The sequence below is a fragment of the Python bivittatus genome, unplaced genomic scaffold, assembly GCF_059951505.1.
Source record: "Python bivittatus isolate LINGU-HERP-01145 unplaced genomic scaffold, Pbiv_v1 ctg000840_np1212, whole genome shotgun sequence".
NCBI lineage: Eukaryota > Metazoa > Chordata > Lepidosauria > Squamata > Pythonidae > Python > Python bivittatus.
In genome coordinates, this window is record NW_028277113.1 from 10,748,196 (window position 1) to 10,762,046 (window position 13,851).

The 13,851-nt window shown below is 39.3% G+C and overlaps 1 protein-coding gene across 1 annotated transcript; it reads left to right on the forward strand.

Annotated features, from left to right (window-relative positions):
• The first annotated feature begins 2,011 nt into the window (after window positions 1–2,011).
• On the forward strand, window positions 2,012–13,851 carry LOC103051585 (leukocyte elastase inhibitor). The gene is made up of 7 exons (XM_007430347.4): window positions 2,012–3,921; window positions 4,072–4,255; window positions 5,537–5,674; window positions 6,422–6,539; window positions 9,766–9,908; window positions 10,472–10,639; window positions 11,485–13,851. Exons 2-7 carry the CDS (start codon window positions 4,088–4,090, stop codon window positions 11,890–11,892), a joined length of 1,143 nt encoding a protein of 380 aa, XP_007430409.1. The 5' UTR covers window positions 2,012–3,921; window positions 4,072–4,087; the 3' UTR covers window positions 11,893–13,851.

Consider the following 13,851-nt stretch of genomic DNA (forward strand, 5'->3'; position numbering starts at 1 on the left):
TTGTTGCTGTGGATCAATATATTCCTTCTCTTAGCATCTAAATGAAGATTTAGTTCTTAGTTAACATTTGTGCCTTATATACAAGAGTGATATCAATGCCCATATCAAAATGGCAGTATCTTGATTTATCTGCTTCCTTTTCCCCATGACTTCCTATCCAAACAGTGTTGCTAAATGAAGTTGTGATAAAAGGGCAACCATGCCTATTGTTTCATGCAATGTTTGATATCAGTATTATCAAAATTTTGTTTGCAATCATTACTTTTGTTATTTATTTTATTTATTGGGCTTGTAGGCTTCTCTGCTCATAGTAGGCTGAGTGGCATACATACCCAATATTGCAATTTGATTAAAAAGTATCATGTTTGTGTTATAATCCATTTGTTACTAAATTCTGCTGTTGAAGCCAGTGGACAGTTGCTAAGCAAGATGAGTAAACAGAAATAAATGAGCAGAAATGAATCATTCATGATGTGCTCTAGGGGACAAGGTCAAAGTCTTAAGAGTAACATCTATCAGCTAATTCTTACTGATAGTAATCAGTATCCTATTTAAAGGACATAAGAGATACTGCTGATAATCAAATTTCCTTTTTTAAAAAAACAACCTTGCTTCATAGTTAATGACTGAAGCAGGAAAAAAAGAGAGGTTTGAATTTCAGTGTTTGGATTCAAACATATTAAACCATAGTTTGCTTAACCATCATTTATTAACTATATTGCAATAGAATGAGATTATGCAACATTAAGCCAAAACTAAACAAATCACACATTTTAACAGATGAAAATGGCAAATGTGCTGAAAGACTGTATTCCAGTGTATGTTAGCCCAGCTCTAAACAAGAGCAGGGCTTTTATCTTACATAATAGTTATTATAAAATGAGAGCCAGTGACACAAAAAATAAAGAATGACTGAGGTCTTCAATATAAGATTATAGATTGGGGAAAAGGAATAGAAAGATGCTGGATTGGGGTATCTACATTAGAAAGTTGGAACAAAATAGCCTAGAAGCTCCTTCGAATTTTAACAAAAGTTGAAGAGGACTAAATAATCTTCCCTTCTCTGAATTTTGTTAAATTTATATAAATCTGGAGATGATAGAATTTTGTTTGAACAGTTACTGAGGTCATGAGATCCTTAATGAAAATTTAAAAGCTTCAATTGATGTTGCAAGTACAATGGAGCACATTCAGTGGCATAAACTGAAGCCCTCTGTCATTTGTTGTCCACAATGAAATCTGATTGCATGGTTCTATAGAAAATTAATTCAAAAGTAATGCGAGTAGCAACAACCTTGGTTATGATGTCCTGGTTCTGAAGCATGCTTCTGAGAGAGGCTGCTTGCTTGGTGTGGTTATTTCTATTGCTGGATGATCATTCAACGGTGTTTCTCCATACTGCTATGCTGTTATTTCTTAAACCAAGCCACACGAATGAATTTTGTATATAATATTTGTGAAGGATAAAAGGCGTACAAATTGTGCTGAAAAGGAGTGCAATTAAGAATCCTCCATCATGAAGTTGGTAAAGTGCAATTCTGCCTCCTGCCATTTGTCAGATTTTATCAGTCAAGCAGTTCTCCTTCCCTTCTGATTTGACATATGATTGTGAAATCAATTAAAGACTGGTGATCATGATTGCTATAATTAGATAAATCGCAGGATGCTATTGCACTCTTATGCTGCCAGTGGATTCCCTGTAGGCATGTGTTGGCATTCTGCTGCAGAACACTGGACTAGATAGACCTTAGTCTGATCCAGTAAGGCTTCTCTTATATGGTGCAAGTATATCAATATAAATCAAAACATAACAGCTAAACCAGGGGCATAGTCAATTGTACCCATATCTACATGTCATTTGAAAGAAATGCCTATGAAATTGAACTTAATTATATCAGGTATGATGAAAAGGTTTGGAAACAACTAGTTGAGATCTAGTAACTATTGTGTATGTAAAGTATTATGCTGACTCTTTATAGACCTGTGTGTAGTTAAAATAGGTGCGTAGCCTACCATGGTCGTGCTTATGTTCTGATCAATTGTGGATGGCAGGTATTAGGTCTAATACCTTCTGCCCTGTTTAACATCTTTGCTTGGCTTTCTGCAAGTATAGTTAGTATCACTGGGTTGACCAATATTTTTCCCTATTTTGGAAAGATGCAAAAAGTCATTGAAGCGGACATTGATTACATTCAATTACATAGTGTAATTCCATCCGTAGGTGACGTGGTCAGGGCAACTGATAAGGCTGTGAGTAATATGACTTCCTCTGGCAGAGATTCAAGAGGGCAAGGCCCAATTTTCAGTTCATTTCAGGCTGTGCCTGGTGCTAAATGTTGGGGTAGCCATCAGCTGCAGTAGCTTGAAAGAGAGAGTAGGCAAGTTCATATAGAGAGAGTAGGCACAGAGAGAACTGCTCCTGTCTGTGCTCCTGCACTCTAAAGATGCTGGTCACAGGTGTTGGCGAAACATTAGGAAACAAAACTTCCAGAACACGGCCTCACAGCCCGGAAGACCCACACCAGCCAACAAGTTTATAGTTGCAGTATCAAAATTTATTCTCTCTGTACGGGGGTTATGTGTATCTTGTTCACATGTTTTCTCTAATCCAAAGCACAACATTTGGAAGGATGGAAAGGTATTCAGTTTTCCAGAAGTTATGAATCAATTTCTCCCCCTTGCACAGGAAGGAGGGAGGAAAGGAAAGGAAAGGAAGGAATTGAGGAATTAAGGAATTTTGTTTGTTTTGGTATCTTTGAGTCAGTTTTTGACTCCTGGTGACTGTATGGATAAAGGAAAGATAAAGTCTCCCTTGATTTGAACTCATTCACGGAGTTTTTGTAGCATTAGTCTGGAAATGGTGTGCCACTGATGTTTTCTTCTCAACGATGCCCCTTGGATTTCCTGGACTCCAGATCCTAGATGTTAGGTTCTTTAAATGATTTGCTGCAAAGTGGTTGGAGGAATAAAGGTAATGGTCTATACTTACAATGACCATACATCCTATATTATAAAGCAGAGTTCCTCAACCTTGGCAACTTGAAAATGTGTGGACTTCATGGCTGGCTGGGGAATTCTGGGAGTTGAAGTCCACAGATCTTCAAGTTGCCAAGGTTGAGGGACCCTGTTATAAAGGACAGTCCTTTATTTTGGAAAGCTGTCCTTTAGATTTATTTTCTTGGTTTTGCTCTTAAATTTTCCTTTGTAAAGCAACATTATAAACATAAGCAATTATTTCTTTTAATCCTTATCAACCTCTTTCAGGTTCGCCCATTTTGCAAGTGTGTCCTTTATTTTTTCCAGGAAAATGGTCACTGTACCTACAATCCATTTCTCTGACATGTGGTTGAGAAGCAGCCGTGCAGGATACTTTAGAGTTATCAGGGCAGTTTCTGAAAATATTGGAGGTGGGGGGTATTTTCCCTAACAACATATTAGGGGTATTTTCCCTAATATGTTTTCCACCAATGGAGACATTAAGAGCGAGTTGTCTTGAGTTGATTTCTCACGCAGGCCTAGCTTCTGCTCCTCCTGGCAGTTCTGGTTCCGGTATAAGTTTCTCCCTCCCCCGCTTCCCCCCGTCTGTCTTTCTCCAAAGCTGCTGCAGCTGTGGCATGTGGGCTAAGGCGCGTATGTTAGAGATGTATATCCTGTCTTCGGATATAGGCAGACCAAGAGCAGCCCAACCCTTCCTCCTAATTCTCCTCGCTCGCTCTCATGCCTTCCAACTTCCGAGGCCGGCGCCGTTCAGACCACCTTCCGTACCAGCCGGGAAAGGCCAGAGTCCGAGGGCGTCGCCGCCCCGCCAGCTCCGGAATCCGCCCCGGCGCTCCCTTCCCCGCAGCGTCAAGCCTGGGGAGCCGCGCGGCTCTCTGCGCATCCCGCGCACCTGCAGCAAGGCCGCCAGTCTCCTCTCGGCAGGTAAGGAGGTCCCTGCGGCCGTCGCTTCTTGCCCTTTAAAGCTTGTGCTTGCTTTCTCGTCGCCATTGCGCTTTGTGCTGGTGCGATGATTTCAAAGGTGCCTCAGAAATAATTTTCTTCTTTTCTTTTCTTTTTTGCCTTGTTTTCAAGCTTTCCGGCGGTCGCTATGGATAAACTGGCTAATGCAAACTCGCAGTTTGCTCTGGATCTTTTCCAAAAGTTGAGCGAAGCCCACCCAACCGGCAACATCTTCTTTTCTTCGCTCAGCTTATCTTCTGCCTTGGCCATGATCCTCTTAGGGGCCCAGGGTAACACAGCCGCGCAACTCTCAAAGGTCAGCAGATATTTTTCTGCCATGTTTAGTGTAGCTTCTGTGAGGAATTCTGGTTCTTTTGTAAGGACAGTTGTATTTTAGGTGTTACATATTTGAAACACCACCCCTAGAACAGGGAAGTTACATTTGGATTTAACAGGACGTTAATATAATGTTTTTATTGTAAACTGCCCAGAGTCACTTCCTCATGAGGTGGGCAGTGTCTAAATTTGAAATATAAATAAATATACAAGTATATAATTGGGTATAGTTGTGACTTTCATAAAGTTAATAAGACACAAGGTCAATATTGTTCCTTCTTTTGTGGTTTAGTCCAGGGTTTTTCACATTGCATTCTGCTGAACAGACAGTTTCCAAGAGAGTAAGGTAAGGGGGGGGGAGGAAAGTAGCCAATTTTCTATCACTAGAGTTGGTCTCTTAATCAGAGTTTCTGGGAATTTTATTTTTAACTCACAGGTTACCTGCCCTGAAAAAGTTTGAAAACCCCTGGTTTAGATTTTCCACAGATAGTTGCCCAACCTGTATGGAATCCGCTGATAAGGAAGAAAGAACAAAACTGATATACTAAAAATACAATGAAGTAATGCCCTTTTTTTTCCCTATGCCCCAAGTAAACTCAGCTTATGGATTCAAACTACTGGCTGCTATGCTGAAATGTTCAAGCACACAACTAGGCTGTGATAAATAAAGCAATAGCTCTTTCCCTACAAACTTTCAACCTCTGTGGGGAATTAATATTTTGGTCATCAAGTGACAGTGTCAGGCCCTCACACAAAGTGAGCAAATGGGAAATAAATGTTCCGATTCCCTCCATTGCATTCAGAGGAAACATTCTCTATCCTCTTGCTCTGTGTTATCAAAAAGTCCTTTGTTATGAAAATGAGACTAATATTCAACTTTTTCTTTATCTGTTACCACTTTGTTTTGTAGTCTACTCTAATTCTGTAACTGATATCCTAAAGTCAGTTTGAATAAAGCCACCTGTTTTGTCACTTCCCCAAGATAAAATATACAGTAAACAAGTTCAGGCTTTGGAAAATCCCCATTTTTTCCTTTGCATATGTGTAACCCATAGTATTAGTCTTAGATATGTGCCTCTTTTAAAATGAAACCTAAAAATGCAGAGAATGGTCCAGTGAGCACATCAGGGTTTTACCATATGCTGGAGGGTCTATAGGTTTCTGAAATGTCTCCATTGTTCCTAGACAAAATTATTTTTGAACTAACCTTAATTTCACTGGTCTTATTGGCATTAAGTTAGGACTTATCTTTTCTATGCAGACACTTCATTTTGATGGTGTTGAAGACCTCCATTCAGTATTTCACACGCTCAGTACTAAGATTAACCGGAGCAATGTACCCTATATTCTGAAGCTTGCTAATAGGTTGTATGGAGAAAAAACTTACACCTTTTTGTCGGTAAGTAGATTGTTAAAAAAACGAACATCAACAACTTAAGAGTGGACTTATAGGTCAGTTTGAAATTTTATTAGACTATGATGTTCATCAATACAGTTCTTCTTTGCTTTAAGTGAATCTTTAGTCCCTTTTAATTAGGTCTGCTGTGAGATATGCAGTTTATTGAGCAATAATATGTAATAATGCTCATACACTAAGTTCATTCCTTTTCTCTCTCATTTATCCACACACAGTTATGTTTCTTGTGAGATATAGAAATATTGTGGCTAACATTATTAGATATATCCAGATTTTCCAATTAGACTACAAATTGTATGCATAATATACACCTCTTTTCAGAAGAAGAAACTTTCTTCAAAGACCGTTCTGTTCAAGGTACATTTCATTCTAACAAATGATGCTAATCTGATGTCATGATTAAAGTACTGAAGTAGAGCTGGGGAGGCCTGGATTCAAGACCCCACTCAGTTCACTCTTTCTCTTCAGGTTAGTTGGGTTTTCAGCCTAGACATGGTTATCATGACAATGAAATGGCAGAACTTCAGTACAGACTATGTCACCCTTTTAGAAAGAGGTGTTCATTATGCTGATTAATCAGTGCTTATTACATGCTTAAATGCAGAGTTAGATAACAGATTCTAGAGTATAATTGGATGAATGATGAAGGCAAAGGCTGTCAAGCAAGAATAGGAAGATTAATTGGATCTGTAGTTCATTGGGGATGATGATTTTTTATAATTTTGCAAGGATTTCTTGACTAGCACTCAGAATTTGTATGGAGCTGAATTATCCACAGTGGACTTCTCAAATGCTCCAGGCAAAGCAAGAAAAGAAATTAACCAGTGGGTTGAACAGCGGACTGAAGGTGAGATTTTTTTAAAAAAAATAAGAACTATAATTTTGTCTTTCCTTGGGACTACATGATAATCAAACCCTTTTATTTGCCATAATGCTGCCATAAAATACCAATTTCAGGAATAGATGAAAGAAAAAAACAAAATAATAGTTTGCAATAATTAATATTGAAAAGTGGGTTCTTTTTGTGTAGCAGTTAATAAAGGATCCAATCAGTAGCCCATAACTTGGTAAAAGGTATTTTGGACAAGCATAACAAGTTTGATGAAAACTCAAGTTTCAGAACAACATACAGGCATACAGGAAGCAGTAAAGGAGTGTTCCAGGCTGTCCCTGTCACCAGAGTATCCCCTGAGAGATACTCAAAAAGTGGACATCCCATATTAATGAGTCTGCTTAATGCCACTCACATCCTTTTACAGCTAATGGGGGCATGCATGTTGTTCCCCATCTCCCTTACCTTGTGGTACTATGGGATCAGAGGCTTTCACCTAATCTGTAGGCAGGGATGGCTAAGGAAGGAGATGACACACAGCCCTGGCAGATCACCAGAAAGGACAGTCATTCATACATTCAGTGGACTCCCCTCTGCCTTTTTTCTTACCTCCCAGAGCTCCACTAATGCTTTACTACTGTTGGACCAGGCCCTCCCTGACACACTAGACAAACCTGAAACACATCAGAGATGGTGGTGGAGGCGTCCCTCTGAACCAGAGACACAAGATGGTGGGGAGCCAAACACTTTCCTTTCCTAACCCCAGGTTCCCAAGGGAGAGTGTGGAGATACTTACCACTGGGGTGGAATATTCACTCCAGAAGTGTTCTGCTCATCCCACTTCTGACTCCCTTTGAAGATGAACAAAGTGAACCCTTTATCCTTTTAGTGAGTGGAGTCCAACACTCTGCTTTGCAAGTGCACAGGAGGAGAATACAAGGTTCTGTACGCTAATAGGAGGCAAGGAAAAAGCTTATACAGTGGAACCTCGGTTTACGAACTTAATTCGTTCTGTGACTCTCGTCGCACCCCGAATTGGTCGCAACCCGAAGGAAATTTCCCCATAAGGTTCAATGTAATTACCGTTAATCTGTTCTGGCGTGGGGGACAGGGAGGTGGCTATTGCTTGGAGGGAGAGTCCCCCTCCCTACGACCACGTGTCAGGGGCGGAAAATGGCCGCAGACCACGTGTCAGGGGCAGAAAAATGGCCGTGGACCATGTGTCGGGCGGAAAAATGGCCGCGGACCACGTGTCAGGGGCGGAAAATGGCCGCGGACCACGTGTCGGGCAGAAAAAATGGCCACGGACCACGTGTCGGGGCGGAAAAATGGCCACGGACCATGTGTCAGGGGCGGAAAAATGGCCACGGACCATGTGTCGGGCGGAAAATGGCCACGGACCATGTGTCAGGGGCGGAAAAATGCCGCGGACCGTGTCACGGGAGGGAAAATGGCCGCGTATCCTGTTTGTACCCCGAGGCGGAGTTCGCAAACTGAGGTAAATTTTTGCGGCCGGAGCTGGTCGTAACCCGAAAAGTTTGTTAACAGAGGTGTTCGTAACCTGAGGTACCACTGTATTGTGATCTTTCCATGAGCAAAAACAGCATCCCTTAGCAACTAAATCCTGCTCCCTAATAACCTGATTTTCCCCTTTTTATTATTAACCTTGATTCTGTTTACCCAGCATGCTTTAGCACTTCTAGAGATCTACTTCCCTGTTCTAGTAGCTATTCCCTACTAGAACAGCCATTAGTTTTACTTCTGTGTTCTGCAGGCTGTAAACTATTGTGTTTTAGGCAGTTCTTCATCAGGCCACAGTTTCAATGCTAGCCAGACCCACTTTGTTAGGTCAAACTATTTCTTTGGTTAGTTTCTCCTTCACTCTCTGCATAAATTCTGGTATAATCATGTAGCATCATGGCCTTATTACACTACACAATTATACCAGCAATAGGGCATTTCACTCCATTGCATATTCCAGCAATTAAGACCAATTAACCCCACTTCGTTTACTGTGTAAGAATTTTCTTTTATTGGAGAGTTATCTAGTTCTGTTTTAAAGAATCAGTGAGCTTCATCTGTATAATAGAGTCTGTAATACTACATTACCATCAGTTGGAGCAAGTTCCCTGCTCATTTATCCTGGACTGACTTCTGAATGATGATGGTTTGAGTTGCTCTGCAAATATTATGAAATGAAACATTATAAACAAAAATGTCAGTTAGTATCTGACGGATGCTTTGGCAAACACATTTTTACCTGCACTTTTATCTATCCTCTAAACAGAGAACTCAGGAATTGGGTTATGTTCACTTGATAGCCCAAACATAACCATTTCTAAATAGGAAAACATAAGAGTATGTTGTAGGGAACCCCAGATTTTACAGAATTAAAAAAAAAAAAGAGAACTTTCTGCAAGGGGAACCTATCTTGATGATGGGCTAGGATGTTCAGTAGCTGCAGAATGCTGAGAGTTTTAGATGGGGAGAATGGGTCAAAGTGGAAAATTTTGAAGAAAGAAGAGGTAGAAAACAGAAGTGGTATGCACTCTTGGACTTAGCACAAGATTCCACAAAAGTATATGCAACTGTTATCAATGTTCTAACTCTCTCAAATTATTCTGTAACTTCATAAATCTTGCTGATAAGGAACCTGTGGTGGGAAAACAGGCATCTGCAAAAGAATGAAGATTAATACCTGTGGGGTTTTTTCCCTCCCAATTTGAACACATTAAAAAGCTGCTGCATGAAGGAACATAAAAACAAAAATGGAGTCATAGGCAGTTCCAATATAAAAAGGAGCCCCATAGAATAGTAACTGAGTCACTCTTCAGTTACATAGAATAGGAACTTGTTTTCAGTCCCCTATAATTCACCTGAAAGCTAGTTTAGCTTTGGGTGTTGGTCTCCCTCAAGCTCCTCCCCCATGCTGTTTTTGGAACAGTTTAAGAACACTGAACGTTTTGACTAATACATTGATTAAAAAGAGGATTTTATTTTAAATTGGAGAAGTAATGCTGGAGATGTTGCACCCTGTGTGCATAATGGAACAGCCAGTCGGTGCCATTCACAGCAGCTTTTGCTACTTCACTATCTTTTTTTTTAAATTATTTAAGAGTGTGACTGCAGAGAGGAAATGTACATTTACAGAGTGCATCTAGATTAGTCTCATTAATCTGATAATATTATCTAGGTCTCAGCTCTTTGCACAGCTGGTTAACACTGTAATTTCTCTGTCGAGGTAAAATCCCTGAGTTGTTATCTGAAGGCTCCGTCAGTGAAGTGACTAAACTGGTTTTGGTGAATGCTGTCTACTTTAAAGGCAACTGGGCAGAGGCATTTAAAGAAGAAGATACTGAAGACAAGCCTTTTAGACTAAATAAGGTAATGAACTGTTTTCTCATACTGTCTGTCTTCAGTAACAGCAGCTTGTTGTTTGGGTAGTAAATGCTTTCATGAAGTATCACTGAACATGTAATCCTAATTTACCTATAGTTGTGTTTTTAAAGGCTTATATCAGTTCTCTAGACCTAATCACATGTAGCGATATGAATCTCATCTTTCCCATAAGTTAAACATAATTCCATTTTGAAATATTTTACTGAATTTAGTGGGTTACTTGCCCATTAGTTTGCTCTAATACATGAAGGAAAACAGCTAAAAATGATAAAGCAATTTTTATTTTTTTTCCATAGATACATTTTTCCTTGGTTTAGTTTTTAAATTGGTTTATGTGTTCTGTTTAACCTTACCTGGAAGTGAATTTCATTTAGCTTAATAGGGTGTGTATGATTTCAAAGGAGAGTTATACGTATTAATATAGGTTTGCAAAGATCCACTTCTTCTGCGTGCTGTCCCAGAATTAGTTCCATCAGTTTCAGCATATACATGTGGAAGTGTTTGTGTTTTTATAAGCTCTTCACTGTAATATTCTTAAAATAATTCAGACAGAAAAGAAGAATGTGAAGATGATGTTCATGAAAGAGAAACTTCCTTTTGGTTATATCCCTGAATGCAAGTGTCGTGTGCTGGAACTCCCATACGAGGGAAAAGAACTTAGCATGTTAATCCTTCTGCCTGATGACGTTGAGGATAATTCCACAGGCCTAGAAGAGGTGATTTTTTTGTTTTCTTCCTATTTCTATAAAATCATTGTCCTAAAATCATTCTAAATACAACAGGAACGCAGTAGTTGGTAGGATCACTCATATGCATGGGCAAGGTTCTGGTTTATGTTATGCATTGAGTGGCTCCGCATACATTGTTGGGGTTCTGAAGAGAGGCTGCATTATTCTGGGGATCCCCAGAAAATCTTGAGTTGAGTCTCCTGTGTTGTTGTGCCAGATGTTATGAATTCCCTAATCATCTCAGGTGCAAGATTTGAAAACAGGTTAGATTTGAATTAAATTTAAAAAGTTAGAAAGCATCTATAAAATAAATGCTTTTGATGTTATGTTTGGATAGGACAGCCAATCAGTGTTTCAGGCAAACCTGAACAATAATGTTCAGGTTTGCCTGAAAATACATCCTTTAAAAATATTTGTGTTATACTTTTTCTAATAATGTCTATGTTATAAGCTCTGCATTACTTTAATTCTTTTTTTTTTATCTGAACATTTGTTAAAGCTGTAAATCAGTGTTTCTCAACCTCAGCAACTTTAAGATGTGTGGACTCAACTCCCAGAATTTCCCAGCCATCAGTTGCTGAGGTTGAGAAACATGCTGTAAATAGTTTGGCATGAGTGCACCTGCCTTGCACTCAGTCTGCTGGCATATTTTTATTGACTCCCATAGATAAACTCCAAGTCTGGGACAGAGAAATGTACTCTCTGACTCTGCTAATTCATTCACATAGAAGTCAGTGATGCCATGCTTTTCAGCAAGGCATTCCTCTGTGCTGAAATGGAAATGTTTTGCCACAATGATGGAAATGATTACTTCTCCTTCTTTGCCATTTTAGCTGGAGAAGCAGCTGACTTTGGAAAAACTCCAAGAGTGGACCCAGCCGAAAAATATGCATTCCGACTTGGACATCTATGTACATCTACCTAAATTCAAGCTGGAGGAAAGCTATGATCTTAAATCTTACTTAGCAGCACTGGGGCTTTTAGATGTGTTTGACAGTGGCAAGGCTAATTTGTCTGGAATGTCAGGAGCCCAGGACCTCCATGTGTCTAAAATTGTTCACAAGTCATTTATAGAAGTAAATGAAGTGGGCACTGAAGCAGCAGCAGCTACTGCTGCTACGATCATGTTACTTTGTCTGCCCATGGAAGAGGATTTTAATGCTGACCATCCTTTCCTATTTTTTATCCGTCATAATCCAACAAAGACTATACTTTTCCTTGGTAGATTTGCTTCTCCATAAAGAGTATCATGAGTCACAAAGCTACCTTCCAGCCTCCTATAAAACACACATTCCTTTGCTTGCTTGGGTGGATAGGCATAAACAAGTTGGGTTTCTCCAGGTGTTTTCCACCTTGGATGCTCTTGAGTCTGTTAAGCGGTTTTATATGACACTTTGCTATAAAGGGCCACCATCTCTAATCTAGGACTTTCAGGCGTGTTTGGCTGCAGTTCTCTTAATTTCCAGCCAGCTAGGAATTCTGGGAATTGTAGTCTGATCTCTTTGGAAGCCATCAGGCTGGGGAGGGCTGCTGTGCATTGTATTTGTAAAACAAATTGACACATGAATTACTGGAATAAAGTTGGCCTTTATTCAATACAATACAAGAGTCATTAGCCCAGAAGCTGGACCAGTGGAAAATGATTGATAATACAGAAGCCAGAAAGACACCTCTTTCTTGTTCTTAAAAATGCAAAGGAATTTGGCACTTGCCTTAATCAGTACCTTATGACAAATTATGGTACAGCTTTACCCATCATTCAGTGAATGCAGGATTGTACACATGCCAATCACCAGTCGCCTCAATCTGCTTAAATCATTTCCTCTCTGATTTCTGACTTTTTTTTTCCTCCACACTCTCTTCTCAGTAAATCTGAGCTATGCGCTGTTGCCTGTCTTTTCAGGCATTCATTTTATTGAAGGTAGGTGTGAAATGAAGAAATTCTAATGACATTTTGAAGGGTTTGGCACTTCTGCAATTCAGTTTCATCTGTTGCTTGGATGATTTGGGGTCATTCTTGCTTTGAATATTTAAGAAAGCCGTGATTTATGGTTACAATGAAAAATGGGTAAATGTTATCAATAATGATAGTGTGATGTTGCTCAGATACCCTAACCACAATTTCCCAGCCAATGACATTTTCTGGATAGCCCATGAGAGTGATAAGACCAAAGCTTCATCAAAATGTATTTTCCATAAGAAAAGTACAGAACACAGAGTGCTTCAGTAAGCCTCTGTTGTGTACTTTAACTGTTACTGAGATTCTTTTTTAAAAATTGTTTTGCAGAATTAAAGTGTAATCACAGTACTCTAGGGAGATCTTTAAGGGGTCTCTTGGTTTTGCTTCCACCACCAACCATTTTACTAATTTGGTAATTCTGATTTTCTGTTTTATTTTTATTTATGAATGAGCTAACATGACTTGTTAAGATTATTTTTTTTAGGTCTGAACAAAGAATCAAATTAACTCTTACCAAATAAAGGTTGTGAAGAAGTTCCCTTTAGATTACAATTTAGGTTAACTTTTTTAGAATATTATCCTAGCTCTCACAGCAAGGCGAATCTTATAGGGTTGAAAGGGATCTTGTAGTCCAACCCCCTCTTCAGGGCAGAAATCCTTACACCATTCTGGACCAATGGCTGTCCAGTCTTTTCTTGAAAATGTCCGGTGGTGGAGCATCCATGACTCCAAGAGGCAGGCTGTTCTACTGCTAGCGCTAAACTAAGTTTAGATTCATGCCTATGTTAATCTAAAAGGAATCTAAATGGAATCTAAGTGAAAATGATAGGTATGTATTTGTAATAAACATTTAAGCCTATCACATTCTTAATATATACCTTTAAAACATGCACAAACTCTACAAACATGATGTACTATCGATGGAATGATAATGAGGGAAGGGGAGATGGCTGAGTGGGGACAACTTGAAATGTTTATCTTTAAAATGGCTCAATATGAATAAATATGCAACGTGTTTCATAAGATAGAAACCATTGTCTGTTTATTACCTGCACAAATGACTAAGAAAATGGAAACAGGAAATATCCACAGCTTTTTGTAATTGAAAGAGAAGTGGAAAAGAAGAAATGAGAGTGAATGTCCTGCTTGGAGACCTTTTATTTGGAATTTGCCTGACTCCGGTGAAAAAATATGCTAAAAGTTTTTCCCTTAGATCTGATGCAGTCAGTGATTTCTTATG